This window comes from Coffea arabica, chromosome 3c, assembly GCF_036785885.1.
Source record: "Coffea arabica cultivar ET-39 chromosome 3c, Coffea Arabica ET-39 HiFi, whole genome shotgun sequence".
In the NCBI taxonomy this organism is placed as follows: Eukaryota; Viridiplantae; Streptophyta; class Magnoliopsida; order Gentianales; family Rubiaceae; genus Coffea; species Coffea arabica.
This window is the reverse complement of record NC_092314.1, coordinates 1707533-1723769: the sequence shown is the minus strand read 5'-3', so window position 1 is coordinate 1723769 and position 16237 is coordinate 1707533. Positions and strand designations below refer to the sequence as shown.

At 36.4% G+C, this 16237-nt stretch overlaps 3 protein-coding genes across 8 annotated transcripts; 1 reads left to right on the top strand and 2 right to left on the bottom strand.

Annotated features, from left to right (window-relative positions):
• The first annotated feature begins 1304 nt into the window (after positions 1 to 1304).
• Positions 1305 to 2870, top strand: LOC113734898 (uncharacterized). Its single transcript, XM_027261668.2, has one exon. The coding sequence runs from the start codon at positions 1452 to 1454 to the stop codon at positions 2616 to 2618; it is 1167 nt and encodes a 388-aa protein (XP_027117469.1). The 5' UTR covers positions 1305 to 1451; the 3' UTR covers positions 2619 to 2870.
• Positions 2871 to 4432: 1562 nt separating this feature from the next.
• Positions 4433 to 7165, bottom strand: LOC113734020 (uncharacterized). The gene is made up of 5 exons (XM_027260310.2): positions 6957 to 7165; positions 6641 to 6795; positions 5261 to 5319; positions 5048 to 5140; positions 4433 to 4964 (listed from the first exon to the last, which is right to left on the bottom strand). Exons 1-5 carry the CDS (start codon positions 7076 to 7078, stop codon positions 4905 to 4907), a joined length of 489 nt encoding a protein of 162 aa, XP_027116111.1. The 5' UTR covers positions 7079 to 7165; the 3' UTR covers positions 4433 to 4904.
• Positions 7166 to 8285: 1120 nt separating this feature from the next.
• LOC113733988 (sucrose nonfermenting 4-like protein) lies at positions 8286 to 14837 on the bottom strand. Of its 6 annotated transcripts, none has more exons than XM_027260252.2 (13): positions 13988 to 14836; positions 13681 to 13765; positions 12875 to 13057; positions 12255 to 12374; positions 12110 to 12169; positions 11421 to 11510; positions 10939 to 11073; positions 10146 to 10290; positions 9900 to 10073; positions 9358 to 9421; positions 9174 to 9243; positions 8904 to 9009; positions 8286 to 8747 (listed from the first exon to the last, which is right to left on the bottom strand). In XM_027260252.2, the coding sequence occupies exons 1-13, from the start codon at positions 14095 to 14097 to the stop codon at positions 8656 to 8658; spliced, it is 1434 nt and encodes a 477-aa protein (XP_027116053.1). In that variant the 5' UTR covers positions 14098 to 14836; the 3' UTR covers positions 8286 to 8655. The 6 variants fall into 6 exon arrangements, 4 of the variants coding, with proteins under 4 accessions (XP_027116053.1, XP_071937803.1, XP_027116050.1 ...); XM_072081702.1 differs by having other exon boundaries at positions 8904 to 9018; positions 12875 to 13167; positions 13988 to 14835; XM_027260249.2 differs by having other exon boundaries at positions 8904 to 9018; positions 13988 to 14834.
• Positions 14838 to 16237: the final 1400 nt, after the last annotated feature.

Genomic DNA, 16237 nt, shown 5'->3' with positions numbered 1-16237 from the left:
ATTGATAGTTAGTTCGCATCAGATGTACTGGTTAGTTATTTGAAAATTATCTATAGTGTACTTTCATAACAACTTGAAGAAGGGTATTCATAACAATTTTGGCTTTTACAATTGGTTATATTTCTTTTATGGGAGATGATTGATCTTTTTATAAGCACTGTTAAAAAGAGGAGGTTGAGGGTTATGACAGCACATTCAAGCTTCTGCACTTAGTAGGTTGCTCCTGATCTAATTCCCAAGTGTTTCAAACTCCATATAACTGGAGAGAAGGTGATAAATTAACTCATCATTCTGCAAATGGTGACTAAATGAATTCATCATAAGCAAGGGGTAAGAATGAATTAAGCACTTAAAAGCATCCGTTTGTACTAAAACTAGAAATTTCATGCCTTGCCCTCAACGGGTAGGTAAACGAACCAGAGCTGTCGAAAGGCAGTTTATTGTTTTGCAGCTCCCGACGAGAGTGGGATAACCGACCGTTTACTAATTGCAATCACAACCGGTGACTTTGGGCTTGTTTGGATAGCCATTTTTCACCGAAAAATAGCATTATTTTTCGTGAACACATTTCTCTATCACCGTTTTTCTTCACATACATCAAATCGCTACAGTAATTTTTCAACGAAAAATCCATGAAAAATACAATCAAAACGCAACCTTTGTCCTCCCAAGTCGATCGAGCTAGGCAAACTAGTTGAGCTCGATTTGGCTTTGGTGCTAGGCTTATAAACTTGTCAAACTTAACCAAGCGAATCATTGCATTGAGATCAGATCGAATTTACCCGTTGATCAAGTTTCAACTCGAGTTCGACCAAAATTCAATTTCTTTGAACTCGACCTCATTGAAAAATTGTAGATTAAAATTTCTACCGTCAAAACTTGAGAAAATTGATTTGAGGACAATCCAAAAAATAATAAATCGTTCCATATGCTAGAAGCAACAATGAGGTTGTCCTTGCACTCAATTTAATTGCCAGGAACATTAGTAAAGTGTAAAGTAAGACACAAAATAATCCTTTGCACACTGGCCGTCAATTATCAACCACCTCCTTTCTTTCTTCTTCTTCATCTCTATCTCTCTCTCTTTTTTTTTTTTTTTTTTTGGGTAGTTCTTTTGAGGCTTCGAGTCTGTCTAGTACTACATAAAGCAAAAAATGAAAACCAAAAAAAAAATAATAATAATAACAAAAGAAGTTGACACCGTAGCTCCATTAAGAGAATTATTAACAATGCGCGAGTAAAAGAGATTTATCCCTCGAAGGTCAGAATAATAGTCAAAAGCAGTAGGGTTTTAGGCGCACCAGGCAAAAAAAAAAAAAAAAAAAAAAAAAAAAAAACAGCAAGGTTTCATGCCATTGAGTTCTCGAGTTCAAATGATGATTCTCTGGCCATCCCAAAGAGCATTCTAAATAAGCAGGTCAGCCCTTTGATCAAATCCAGCTGTCTCCGCTATGTTCAAATGTGTATGCCGCAGGGCAGTGCATCATGCCAGAGAGTGCTCTGCTATTTCATCTTCTTTATACCATAAACTGCATTTTCTTGAATTGCATCGACCCCTTTCCTCATCAACGTCATCTATTACGAATTCCTCAAATCAGCAACCCATGGTAGTGTCTTACTTCATGAATTCATTTGGGTTCTCTCAAGAAAGAGCACTTTCGGCTTCCAAGTATGTTCATTTCGAAATCCCGGGAAATGCTGATGCACTGCTTCTGTTTTTGAAGAATCATGCATTTACTGATGCTCAGATCTCGACTGTCGTTAGGCTAAGGCCATCTATCCTTTTATCCCGTCCTGAGAAAACTTTGTTGCCAAAGCTTGTATTTTTACAATCTATAGGAGTCTCAGGATTAGACATTCCCAGGATAATATGTAGATCACCTAATATACTTTGTAGAAGCTTGAAAAACCAAATTATCCCAGCTTTTAATCTACTCCAAGACTTACTTCATTCGAACGAAAATATTGTATTTGCTGTTAATCGATTCCCGGATCTTTTGGTGACAAATTTGGAGAATAAAGTGGCACCTAATCTTGAGATTTTGCGAGAGGCGGGTGTTACTGAATCGGGAATTGGGTATTGTTTGAAACATATGCCTAGGCTATTAGCTAGACTTCCAGAACATTTGAAAGAAAGTGTAGAAAGAGTTAAGCAAATTGGTTTCAATCCTCAAACAACAATGTTTCTTCAGGCTGTTAAAGTGATGGCTGCAACAGCTTCGAGGAGTTGGGATCGCAAGATGGACGTTTATAAGAGGTGTGGTTGGTCTGAGGAAGAGGTGCTGACTGCTTTTAGGCGGCAGCCACATTGTATGCTGGCTTCCGAATCTAAGATTGTTAGGGTAGTGGATCTTTTGGTGCATAAAATGGGATGCCATATTTCAGAGTTAGCCAAAAACCCACTACTGATTTTGCTGAGCTTGAACAAGACAATTGCTCCAAGGTGTTCAGTTTACAATGTTCTGCGCATGAAAGGTTTGGTTAGAAAGAACCTTAGCTTGGCAAGGTGTCTGACCTGTCCAGAAAAGTTTTTCCTGGAGAGGTTTGTTCAGCGATACAAAGAGGAAGCTCCTGAGCTTTTAGAGTTATATCAGGAAAAAATGCAACTTTCAAAGTGACTGGCACTAGGGGACAACAAATGAATGAGATATATTAAGTGATTTTCATATCAGTTTATTTCTGCTTCTGAAACACCTGTAATGTCAGCTTGTTGCCTCCTTGGGCTGTTCCTGGCTTACTGCTTACAGATAATCTTTTTCCTTTCTTCTTTTCTCTTTTTCTAATTTCTCGCTGCTCTCTTGCACCCAGTATTCATTTGGAATCAACTGATGGTATGAAATGGTAGCTCCTGCTGGATGATTTTTCACTAATTCATGTGCTAGGTTTTCAATCTCCGTATATCACTTTTTCTCCTGGGTTGATAAGTACTGCCAAATGATATGGAGCATGAATCCAATTGAAACTTTGAGAACATTGTCCCCTTGGGATTTAGCCCCAAGGCCCCTGACTTTTGTGATGCAGAGGAGATGCTTCTGCTGATAGTGAAGTGGTATTCTCAATAGGTTTCTTTAGTTGGTCATTAGTCCCAACTTTGTGCATGTAATGATCAGAAACTTGATAAAACAAATAATCCGATCTTTCACATTCTAAAAGGATAGTTTGCTTTGAGGAAGACAAGTTAGACACTGCATATTTTGCCTAGTAATTGGTTCATCAATCCCAAATCACATGTGAGACATATCATCAAAGATAATCAAAGGCAGGATGCTGAGTCTAATATCACTTTCTTTGTTTTGACAGCATTGTGAAATGTTTGCACAACAATAACAATCGTGGAGGTTTCATTACGGCTGATACATATTATTCACTGGTCTGTGTCAGGATGTCGGTGTGTCATGTGTATACGTGCTTAAATGTATGTCTGTATTGTATGCATATAATGTCCATGAAAATGTAGCAAGAGCTTTGCTCTAGTTGGCAAGGCTTCATGTAGTATGTGCTAGAAATGCTCTTTTCAGGCTTAGACCTGTTGGATTCTATAGGAGGGTGGATTTCCTGTTGGTCTTTGCTAGTGCTAATGTTGTTGTCCAATAGGAACTGAAGAGAACTTGCTGAAACCAGTCGAATGACAGAGCATATACAATATGCACTGCTCAATCTGCTCGATTCATTGCCCATACTGTTTCGCAGAATATTCACATATCATCTTTGTTGCTGCTTGTGGCATTTTTTTTGGTTGCATTCGAGAAGAGAGAGTAACAGGGCATTTGATTTGTCAACTTATGCCCGTAACTTCTGTCCTTGTCTACATGATACTTCATGCTTAAAGCAAGACGAGAACGGGGTGCGCATAGACCAATTTGGACTATTTCTTCCCTCCTTGGCATGGTTGGTTTGAAAGTTGATGTGCCATCAACAGAAATTCACATGTAAGAAAAGCTGTTGATGTTGCAAGATATTGCTCGAGTGAACGGAAATTAGATAAAAGGTTTATTCCACATCTGTCCTTATCGGTATATGCTGAAACATAGGGTTGAAGAGGCTTATTTGTTTTGGCTGTTCAGTAGGAATTCTTGAGCATTTGTGCCGTCTATGGGCTAGCTAAAGCTGTGTTGCCCATAATCCAACGATTTCGTATTCATTCAATTCCCTCCATAAAACCTCCTCCGGTTTAGTTGATGATCCCACACCAACTCCAGATAGACAGAAGAATGTTGGTGGAGGAAGCTCTCGTGCAATTGAGCTCATACAAGGAAAGTTTAGAATGTTCCGATTCACCACCATGTTGTGAATAAAGCTCCAGTTAAGCTTCAAATATACTCGTCATCTATCACCCTCTGCTTCTTGACAAAAGAAGTTAAACAAAGATGACTTCAAAATTGAATTCGCAAGTTATTCATCAGTGTCTATATACTTAAAATGAGCGAGCTACTTGACCTTTCAAATTAGGGTGTCGATTCGATTGTATCTGAAACCCCAAAAGCACAATTGCAAGTATTTACTCCAGTCACCAACAGGTTAGTACAAACTGAACCGAATGTAATACTAAACACAAAATGAAAAAGAATGGATCCCACGGGGAAAAAATAAAACTTAGCAGGACAACAGACAAGTTACAAGTTGTTGAAATGTGATTTTGCTGACAATGACAATTTGTAGGAGAAAAGATTTTGCTAGGAGATTTCTCTTCTGCAGCCCGTCGTGGTTAAAAACCCAGTTAACAAGGCCACTGAAACTACACAACATCTGCTTGGTGGCCGACTTCCTCAGCCACCCGATCTATGCATGACTTTTAAAGGGGAAACATAAGCATCAGCTCACTTTGCGACGGTACTGCGGCTCGAGTCTTGATTGTTCCCCTCTAATAGACTCCAGGAATCACCAAACACTGAATTCACTCAAGGTCATTGTTTCATCTTTTTTTTAGGTCTTTTCTTCTTTCCATCCGTAGAGTCCTTTAAGTTCTGTATGAATAACAATAGTCAAAGTTAAAATGAACTAACAAATGATAGGGAAACTTGAATATTTAAGCACCCAGAGGCACCACCTTCATTTTTTTCTGTTGCTTTCTATCTGACTTCTTTCTCTTCTTCTTACGCTTCTTTGACACAGAGATCTTAACCTCCTCTTCAGCTGACTCCTGCCCATGTGTGTACAAGAAGTTAGGAAGCTGATTATAGCATAGTGACCAAAGTAAAATTCAACTTTCCTGGTATGTTCTTTATGGGAAATTGCTTGTATGAATGCAACTGTGGATTACCTCAGAATCACCAAAAGAATCCACATGATGAATTGTTCTTCCATAACTCGAGGTCCCACCTGCAATGTTCATCCACAAACAAAAAAGGAAAAATTAGACCCAACCAAATACTTTAGGCAATTAAAGAACCCATTTTCATCTTATTTTTGACATGACAAAGTTTCACTAGATTATGAGCATAAAATATGTCAAGAATATACAAGAAAACTATCCTTACAAGGTTTTATGCATCAAAAAATGGTTCTTATATAGTCACAAAATTATTACTACTGCTGCTTTTCCCTTTAAATACCATATATAGAATATGCAGCTGAACATCCAAGAAAGAATCCAAAGTAGCCAACCAGTGATGGAAACCAAGGCCCAAGAATGTACTTACAACAATGCATTTTCTAAGCACGAATAAAATCTAAAGTAATTTTGTCTTTCAAGAAATTTTGCTATCTTTTGTTCTTTTGATGATTGAAGAAAATTCCATTTGATTAGGATGTGAAAGGATAAATGCTACGTAACAACCAGTCTCAAGTATCTTCCCAACTTCCGTAAAGAAGAATACAAACCAATTTTGAAACAAGAAATACTGATTCAGGTTTGACACAAAACTTATGCTTTATGAGTTACATTCCAGCTGCAGCAACCCAAGATAACCAAATGACTCTAAAGTTAGCAGGATATTGATATGTGATGAAGAAACACAGCCAAAGATCCAAGTAGTCAGTGTTAAATATTGGACAAGTAATCATCAAGCTTACTCATTCTAAAGATCTATTTTGCTCAGATGTAAGGATTACTTTCATGAGATGTGCAGAGCATGGAGTCTTTACAGTTTATTCTAATAAGAGAGCCAAAAAGTCCTATTCTTTGTCAGAGCCTGTATCTCACTCATGGTTAAGATTGAAAAACATTCCTTAATCTGGATAAGCAGGAGAACCCAACCTTGTAAATCAACATATCTCCCAAGATGATAAAAAAATTTGTGACCTTCAATCTTATCTCATAAAAAGATCGAGAATAACACATCCAGATCCAATTACAATCAGAAAAACTCGACTAATTCAAACAGAAAAATGTCAGCCAAAAGTTCGAATCTCATCCATATTTTAAAAACCAAATAAATGAATATACTGCAGATTTCAGTTCCACTTCTCGGGCCATTAAAACCTATCAACCAGCAATTTGCTTTCAACAACTGAGAACTTACTAGACATACTACATATTTCCACTTGCTTGGTATAATTCTCAATGCCCAAGATCCTAAAAACTAGCATCATTACACCTAACAAGCAAAATATGCCGGAAAAACTCCAGAAGATTGATAAACATGTAGTCAAAAGGCCCAAAACAGTTAATATACATGAAGAATAGACTAGGAAAGATTACTTGGATTAACGGCATCTTTGGCATTTTTAACAGCCAATTCAACAAGTTTGGGATCAACAGAGGCCAATCCATTTGGTTCCTGCAATTTTCTCTGCAAGAATTTTGCTAATGCTGCTGCTTTATTAGTCTTCAATGGCCCGCCTGGATGAGCTTGCCTAAAACACGAACACACACACACACACACACAGACAAAATTCATCAGTTATCACTAATAAATTGCATTTTTGCCTCACAACCCAGATTAAAAAATCACATTTTTTGGTACATAATTAATAAAATATACAGAATTTGGTCACCGTAGGGTGGGGTGGGTTACCTGGGTTGATGGCGGGGTTGAGGAGCAGATGGAAGCGGTGCAAATTTACTCCCTCTTAGTGCCCTTTTCTCCTCTTCTGTTAGTCCTTCCATATCTCTATCTTTATGCGTATATCTATCCATGTACGTATAGTTACGTATGGCTGCGTTCGGCGGCGGACGGCGGGGGAGGGTGGTGTTGGGAACTTTGAACTTGCACTTATACTGTTGATTTGTTTTTGGAATTTGGATTGGGAGAGTATTTTTGAAAAACTATTTTTTCAAATACAATAAAAATTTTTAAAAAGTAATTTAAAAGGTAATCTAAAAATTAATTTAAATTTTTTAAAAATTTTAAAAAATATCTCAAAATATATTCTAGAAATTCTTCTATTTTTAAATATCTCAAAATATGTTTTGAAAATATTCTAAAATATAATCTAAAAACTCTGTTACAGCAAAATTTTTCAAAAACACCCTAAAAAACAGTTAATTCAAACGGAGTTCGCATTCAAGTGGCTGTGCAAGAGCAACGTCCTGAACCTAATAATTCTTGTATTAGAAATAGTGTCCTAATTCTTGTATTTTGGTGGAAAACTTGTCCAAAAAATGAATAAGTTGAAAATTCGGTTGCCGAATTTACGGCTTCTTGTCAATATTCGAAGTAAAAATAAAATTTCTAAGTTTGAACCAATTGTGATTCTTGTATTAATATTATAGTTGTGGGCTATATAAACAATTGTTATTTCTTGTATTAGCCTCACAATTTTGAGGGGAAATATACATACATGTATATCATAGTTGTGGATTATATATAAATAGTTGTTATTTCTTGTATTAGCCTCACAATTTCGAGGGGATATATATATAAATATATATATATATATATGTATGTATTTACGTACATATGTATGGTAAGGACGAAAAGGAAATGTAAAACCTTTGTCTGCATCATCCTAGGTTCTTTTGGTTTGGAATTTTTGGTTTCTTATCAAGTGCAATCAAAATCAGTTTGAAACCTTTGACCGCATCATCCAAGGCTCTTTTGGTTTGGAATTTTCGGTTCTTATTCAATGCAATCAAAATCAGTTTGACTTTAGGGTGTATCAAGTGTCGACCAAAGTAAGAGACTTGATGTGTACAGAGTGTCTCCCTCCGACCATGAGAATAACACCAATCAGTTTTCTATCCTCTCTTCTGGCTTTGTCCTCGGCATTTTATCATAACATAAAAACTCGTTAACTTGAAAATGAAAATGATAGTACAAATTAACAAACCAGCAGAAAGTTCAATCATAAGAAGACATTGTGCCTATAAAAACCAGAGCACAAGATCAAGATGGATGCTAAAATGACATTAATGATCATAACACTTTATTTCCCAACTTTCCTGTCCCCTGCAGCAGAAAACTGCAGGTCCATGCTTTCAACAAAACTCTAGCATCCTAGCCGCATAACTTAGGGGACAATACTTTGTAAAGGGGAGCTAGCAGTTTATGGAACAACCCAACTGCGACAATTTGCAGCCACATTTTTGAGCCTACTACCCTAAAACCCAGGCCTTGAAATGTCAGGCCATTCCAATTGTATGTATGAAAGAATTGAAATAAAATCACCATAGAGAAGATTTCTCCTTGCTGGTGCAGAAATGGTGTCAGCATAAACAGACTAAAAGCCACCGGATTGTAAAAGCCGTCGCCCAATCTGATGCATTTTTGTCTACTACCCAAGCAGGAACCTGAAAATATCGCTTAATGTTACAATACCTTCCACCCGCTTGCTTCCAGCTTCCACTATGACAAGCCGTCTCACCCCTGCAATCATAACTTCAAGTTTCATGCATCTCGTGATAGGGTGATGACCTTACCATTAAAATAAACAAAACCTAAACCTCCACAAGCAAAGAAAACACTGCCAATCATTGGAACTTTAGCACAAAAAATCTGATAGATTTTGGCACAATAAATAACCTGGTTTGGACAATCTCTCCATAATCTTGTGTAGCGGATCAGTTGGCAAACACATGTGACATCTTTGCTGGCTGATCCCATATGGGGAATACGGTTCTTCACCTAGCTGCAAGGCCTAAGATGCATTCCAGCATAAGGAGAAAAGAAAAAGAGATGAACAATGAAGCTAAGACAGTGCATCAGAAAATTTAACGTCATGCATACACTCGAACTTGTAGCCAAAGCCTTAGGCTTTGCAAGGACACTCCCAAACTAAGGCAATATGCTTACCCGATGAACAGTCATCTCCTCAAGATTAATATTTGTATAAGATTTGTCCTTGGCCAATGCAGTAATATCGCTGTCAAAGACACAATCAACATTTGCCTTCAACTGTTGGGAAAGTAGAGTCCAATTCGACATAATATAAGTCTGTTGTTAAAATTATGCAATAATATACACAATAAATCCTTACCTTCGAGAATACACATCCAGTAAGGAGTCGTTGTCATCAACAATAGGAATTGAACTAACTTGAGCTGCAAAGGAAACAGACAACATGCTTGAGTACAAAAGTACAGAGGTATTTCAGGCCTGAATTAGATAATTCTTTCTCCAAATCACATTTGTTTACATCTATCTGCAAAATCTCAAGTTGAGTTTACTTTTCTGAGAAACTACCATGACTTTCCACCCAGAATCATGGTGCAAAAGGAACTTTTGCAGGTTCAAAACTCACCAGTTCTACAAGTGATGAGACATCACATGTTAAGTCCAAAATGCTTTGCAAGCACTTGATTTTAGTTACCTTCTCCAAGGAGTTATAGATTTATACACTTAACACTCGTGAATATTTCTATTTCATCCCGCTTAATCTACCAATATCCTCATGGTACAAAGAAGATCAGAAGCAAACATTCTCCAAAAAGGGCAAATAACTAAAGCCAAAAAAAAGGAGATCTACAGCTTGAACAGCACAACAATTCAACAGCTATCCCTTAGGAGTAGGAAAAATACCTTGAACTAATAAATTAAGTGCTGCACTAAGGGAAGCGCTTGGTCTCAACATTGCAAACGGCTGCCGGTTTGACTCTCCAATTTTTGGAACCCAAGTTCCCAATCCGATTGCACAAACTGGGAGCTGGAGTACAGGCAATAAGCCTAAAGAATATCTGAAATATCTGCAAATGCCTGAATTTGGCAGAAGCATCAGTACAAGGAAGAAAACAAATTACAAGTCTACAGAACTGATTAACACGGTACTTTGAAGTATATCAGAAAGTGAAGCAAGATGCAATAGCTGTGGGTATGATCCCTCCTCAGTGCTGGAATGAATTATAGGAACTGTAGCCACCCCATTTTGTAGAATCTTCAAGGCAACATCTTTCAAATTGTCATCTGGCCCAGCCTGCAAAAACAAAATGCAATAAGCAGAAAATACATGCTTAAGCACAGGATGGACCAATATTTAGGAACCAAAAAATAGGAACAGCTTCAGAAAAAACAATATTTTATGTCAACCAATTTACTGCATAAAACCACAGCATCAATAGTCGCAGGAAATAGATGAACGGAACTTGTAGAGTGAAATAACAAGACAATAACAACTACCCCCTTAAATTTCGTCATAGTCAAATAGACATCCCCATTAGCCTTATTAAAAGGAAGCTTATCTTACCATTTTGCCCTAACATTGATAACAACACTCTTCCCTCTATATGGTATCTATGAAAATAAATGTGATCATGAATAATTGTAAATTAACATATCATGAAACAAGAGGAGACTTGATCAACTATTAAAACCTCTGGAAGGGCAATGCCCACAAATATTCATTCCAGACAAAAGGGAACCAGAGAAGCACACTGAATAATTTGTTCAGAATTAACAAGGTAAAACAAAAAATAAAGAAAAAGTGAAGACACTAAATACAACTTATGCCTAAACTTGGTGTGTGTCTATCATTAGAATCTAAGGACCCAAACTATCAACATTATTATAAAAGGCAACAGAGTTTCTCACAACTAGTTTGCAATTAAAATAAATCAGTACTTACATGGACAAGTTGCCTGGGACCTGTTCTTCCACCATCATTGATTTGTCTATTCATAAATGACTTAGCTTCCTTCCAAGCAGATATAGTGTGCAAGTCAAGCTCTTCCTCTGTCAGATTGGACCCATGATTTCTGAGCTGCAAAGTTGAGACCATAATTGCAAATATCCCAGTTTCTAAGAGCTAGTGCAATCAGATTTGGTCAATGGACAACTATTACTTCAGAAAGTTATCATAGAGGAATACAAAATACTCTGTCAGAACATACAAAGTCATTCCACCTCCCAACTATTTGAGCTGGGGATAGTCACAAGTTCAAGTAAAAAAAAAAGGCCTATTATCACAAGACTGTTATATCAAATGCGGATATCAGGTTAAGCTTACTGACGAACACTGCCCATGTAATCTAACCTGAATTTATATAAAGTACAACCATCACAAGCAAATAGAAATTCTGTCCTAAGATTAAAGATCACAGCAGGTACCTCCTTCATAATCAAGATGAAATCCAGTGCACTCAGAACTCCAACAAACTGGCCCTTGCAGAAATCCCACAGAGGAGCCATAGGAATTCCCTGTAATTAGCATGGCTTAGAAAAGGGATACAGCAATATCAGAAAGACTCAAATACCCAACTGGAAGACGAACAAATGGAAAACAAGATAGAGTATCTTCCAAGAATAAAGGGACCATTAACAAATAGGTTATATGATCCCTGCATCACTAATCAGATCTTGGTCTTGGATAGTTGGATGCATTTAACAAGGTATCACGAACTTACTGCATTATCTCAAATATTATTAACCAAGTGCATTGCTTATTGAATACATGGTATTGATTTGTACAAAGGAGAAGCAAACTAAGGGATCTTCTTTTGTTGATCAGACAATAGGAAACATAAGATGCATATCTGCAAAACCTGAACAAATATCATCCAAAAAAAAGAACAAAAATCACATTTGCTCAACATCCCGATCAGTACAATGGTCAACTACTCAATGGTCACAAGAGCCCCAGAAGTGAATATACTTGCAATAGAATAATGTCACTAGTGTATTTTCACATTTAGGTGGCTTATAACAACCAAGAGCCAAACTTAACCCAACTTGTATTACAAATTTGAAGTCCTCTCAAGAACAGGAAACCAGTCAAGTCTGCAAGAAATTGACCATACCTGCTCGTGAAGAATGTGAAAAGCCTGCTTCACAGGTAAGTCAACATCTAAAGCAATAACCTGGGCACCAGATTTGATTTAAATCAAGAGAGAGATATGCTGCAATATATTCCTAGTGACTATTGCTAGGTCAACTAACTCATACCTTTCCTGACCGAGGAAGCAACTCATAAGCTGTATGTGCAGACAAGAATACAGAAATGCGGTGGCGAGAGATCTCTAAGTCTGCTTCTGATAACCCAATATCTGAAACTTTGACCTGAAACTTAATAACCAGATGTAAAGCACCAGCAAACATTAATACTCTAACACATAGGCACGAAAAGGAGATCATATAGGACAAGAAGAAAATCATCAATAGACTATATAAAGTCATTATAAAATTCAGAAATCAAATTATCTATTCAACAATCAGGAGTTCCATCAATGCATTTGTAGAGACCACCAAAACTTTTGATACAACCTTTTATGCTGTTGTGATGCAAGGCAAGAAACAAGAAAGGAACAGATTAGCAATACAAAATTACTCTATTGGATGCTTGTCTACAAGGCTCCCAACTCACAGATGGAAATCCAACTTCTTATGGCTAGTTGATGCACATTATTTTGTCTACTCAAAGCCAATTTGCATTCAAATAATTAGAGAGATGAAATTAGGTTGAGAATCTCAAATCATCCAGCTATTTATGAAAAAATCACAGAAGCAAAAACTGTAATATCACCAAAAGTATTTATAATGTGTGATGCAGTAAAATACTCTCATACCAGACGCTGAAAGGCCTCATTATCAACATCCATATTAGAACCAGCAGGAAATTGAGGATTAAGCATTGGCGGCAGGTAGTCAGATTCCCTTGCTAAAAGGACAGTGTTGACAGTCCCATAGTTACTGGAGACGTGTGGCTGGTGCTCATCATGCCGCCATTCACCATCAACGACAAACTTGTACTGCATTTACAGATACAAGATATAAGAGTGTTAATTCACAGATCTGCCAGATTTTGTGCATACTCTTGTATGCCTTTGTTGCTATGACTAGGTTACAATCCAAAGTGAACCTGGTCACAGAAGAGGCCAACAGATTAGAATTCAAGATTCATCCAAGAAACAGCAATATCTGATGGAACTTTTAAATGGACCAAAAAATTTCAAGAAAATCTATTTTGTATTAAACTGTATAAACTATGTAAAAAGGAGCAAAACTTTCATGCTCACGCAAAAAGTTTCTCTCAAACATAGCACAAACTTAGATCTCATTATATTTACTGCTGCCACCAAAACCAAACATTCTAAAGACCTAATGTAGCATTTACCAAAAGATCAAATGATAACATGGTAACTATCTCCTCTTTTTCTTTTTCTTATCCCTTCTTTTTAAAAGGAAACTTGCATCTCCTAGTATTATAATAATGCAGACGATGAAACCAGAAAACGAATGGTATGACTAAATTTCACAAGTGAAGTTATCATTTTAAGCATCCCATTTTGCCCCAGATAAGTTACACAATAAGTATACAGATTAATAAAAGGCAATAACTTTTCACCAAAAGCACAACGTATGTAACAGAAACCTGGTGGAAGCCTGGAGGTAAGTTGCAAACTGTCTGAAAGACCGTTGGGCATCCCTCCACTGGAGTCATCGGATGTTGTGCCCACCTTAACAAAATGACCAGTTGCCACCATTATTAGTGCTACAACTAACTAGAATCAATATAACAATATTACACGCTAATGTCAAGTGCTGAATAGGGATATAATGAAACTAACCAGTTGCCACTATAATAGAACTAACCAGAATTGGAAAAAAAAAAACAAAGAGGACTGAACCATAATGTAAACATGATAAAATTCTAAAAGGTGGACATTTTGAAGTCTCACCCAGTAAATGAACCACAGATATACACACTTCTTCCACCATAAGGCCACACAAACCTCGTGGGCATGCCAGGTTCCCGCGAGTAATCCATACCAGAAGAATGGTACATCATCCACTTCCTCCGATTGTTTGAATAATTTTCCCAACGTAAAGAGCAGAAACTTTCACCAAAAAGACAACCCTCTCAAAAATTAAGCACCTAAATCACAACCCACTTCACCATTAGCCCAATTCAATTCCCCTACCGGCTTATACACTTGAAAACTGAATTCACATATTGACATTAATGAAAAATCATTGCTTCAAAAAAAAAAACCTACAATTCAGCCACAACTCAAATAACCAAAAAGACTAAATTTTGCAAAGCAAAAAAACTAATACTAAAAAAAATTAAAACTTGGATCTCCACAGAATTCCAAACCCGACCAAAAAAGATTGAAACTTTGAAGAGGAAAAACAATATATGGTGTAAGGAGGAGTGGTTCTTTAAATGAGAGAGGGAAGGATGAGGAAATGGAAAGTTTTAGTTGAGTACTAAATTAACCCTAGAAATTTAGGGGATTTGAAAGATGATTATTTTTGGAAAGGAAAGAGGAAGTTGTACCATAGGATACAACCAATGGAGTTTCTGTAAATAAAACCCATTTTTGAGTACTTTGCTGTAAAGTCACGTAGTATTGCGATTCTACTGCTTAATATGAGATCAACAATGAGTAGGCAAAAGTGTCCAAATTTGGTAAGTAGCAAAATCTCAGCAATAAAAATTGGGACAGAATTTGGTCCTCTTGTATCTTAAGAGCTTCAAGTCGAGCTTCAAGTCAGACTAAGCATTGGTTTTAGCCGGAAACTTGTTTTAATTGAGGAAAGTGTTTAAAGTACACGTCAGAGGAATAATCAAACTATATATATAGTTTCTGTTAATTGCTTTTGTTGTTGTGAGAAAAAACAAATTGGATGGTGCTGATAAAGTATTTTTCCTTGTTACACTCTTTTTTCTGCAATATTCTGCAATAGATTGTAATATTTCGGCTCTTTTTTTTCTATTAAAAAAAATATAATATAGCACTTTTTTAAGATGTGATATACGTGAAAACGAAAAGATGCTTAGAAACAGTGTAACAAAAAAATTCTTATAGAAACCTAAAAAACTTTTTTACAAAAAAAAAATTAAGGCCGTACTTTTGCAATTACAGTAGAAATTAGTGGTTGCCTTATAAGTACAAGTATTTTTAGGTATCAATACTTGCCTAACAATTAGTGTAGGAATCTACTATAAGATAGCTTACAGTCAATGATCATGCTAGTTTGATTATGAAAAAATAGTGTATTGATTTATGGAAAATTATGTACTAAACAACTTAACGACAAAAAAAAAAATAAAAGGACAGTCAACGCTCTTGATTCTAAGAATTTTATATTTGTATTTATCGCCCGCCTATAAATCTCGTGATTTTTTCGTAAATGGTAAATGGACTCTTCTTAATTTATGGCGTCCTTGTCACATCATAATTTATTTGCTCAAGGTTAATTTCTTTGGTTTTTTGGAATATATTTTTGTAGTTAATAGAATATATTGATATTTGTTTTTCTTTTTGCTGCTCGGAGAGATAGAGAGAGAGGGAAAATGTTTGGTTTTTTTTTTATAAAAGAAAACAATCAAATATGGGAATTTAGTTACTCCAAATGTTGTTCTCTTCAAATAGACAAACAAAATCCAAATGCAACATTTAGCAGAAAATTTTAAAACAATTGTCTTGAGAGTTCTGGCGAAGGGCGAGAGAGGCTTCTTTTGCTCTCTACTTAGTCTTGTGAGCTCCAAACAAGTTAACTGCTTGGGCTTTGATTTATTGAGGTTTTGATGGAGGTTTGGTGTGGGATATTTGAGCTGAATGTAGATTTTCAATTATGGGCCTAACAGTAACTGGTCGTGTTACAGTTTCAAAATGAATCCAACCCTAACCCTGGTGGAGTAAAAAAAAAAAATCAGCATCAGATCAGTATTGTTATTTTTCTAGGAGAGACTCTGAAGATGCCTGCCATTCCCATTCTTATTGGATTTTAGCTATCATATGCATGATACACTACTATACGCTCACCAGTCAAAACCAACATATTCTCCCTCCACGAACCAGACAGAACCATATATTCCACAAGAAATCATGTATAAAGAGATTAAAGTTCAATAAAATTTTTACAATCCCCCCTAATATTTGCTCAATCTTGTTAAATAGTTATGAACATGGTTTTGATGT

Coding starts and splice junctions, on each gene's coding strand:
- LOC113733988 (XM_027260249.2), bottom strand. CDS start 14,097: ATGATGTACCATTCTTCTGGTATGGATTACTCGCGGGAACCTGGCATG. Junction 9,244..9,357: donor CTGGATGTGTATTCTCGAAG/GTAAGGATTTAT, acceptor TGTCTTTGACAG/CGATATTACTGCATTGGCCA. Junction 9,019..9,173: donor AGGAGATGACTGTTCATCGG/GTAAGCATATTG, acceptor AATGCATCTTAG/GCCTTGCAGCTAGGTGAAGA.
- LOC113734898 (XM_027261668.2), top strand. CDS start 1,452: ATGTTCAAATGTGTATGCCGCAGGGCAGTGCATCATGCCAGAGAGTGC.
- LOC113734020 (XM_027260310.2), bottom strand. CDS start 7,078: ATGGATAGATATACGCATAAAGATAGAGATATGGAAGGACTAACAGAA. Junction 6,796..6,956: donor CAACCCCGCCATCAACCCAG/GTAACCCACCCC, acceptor TTCGTGTTTTAG/GCAAGCTCATCCAGGCGGGC. Junction 5,141..5,260: donor ATTCTTTTGGTGATTCTGAG/GTAATCCACAGT, acceptor ACACATGGGCAG/GAGTCAGCTGAAGAGGAGGT.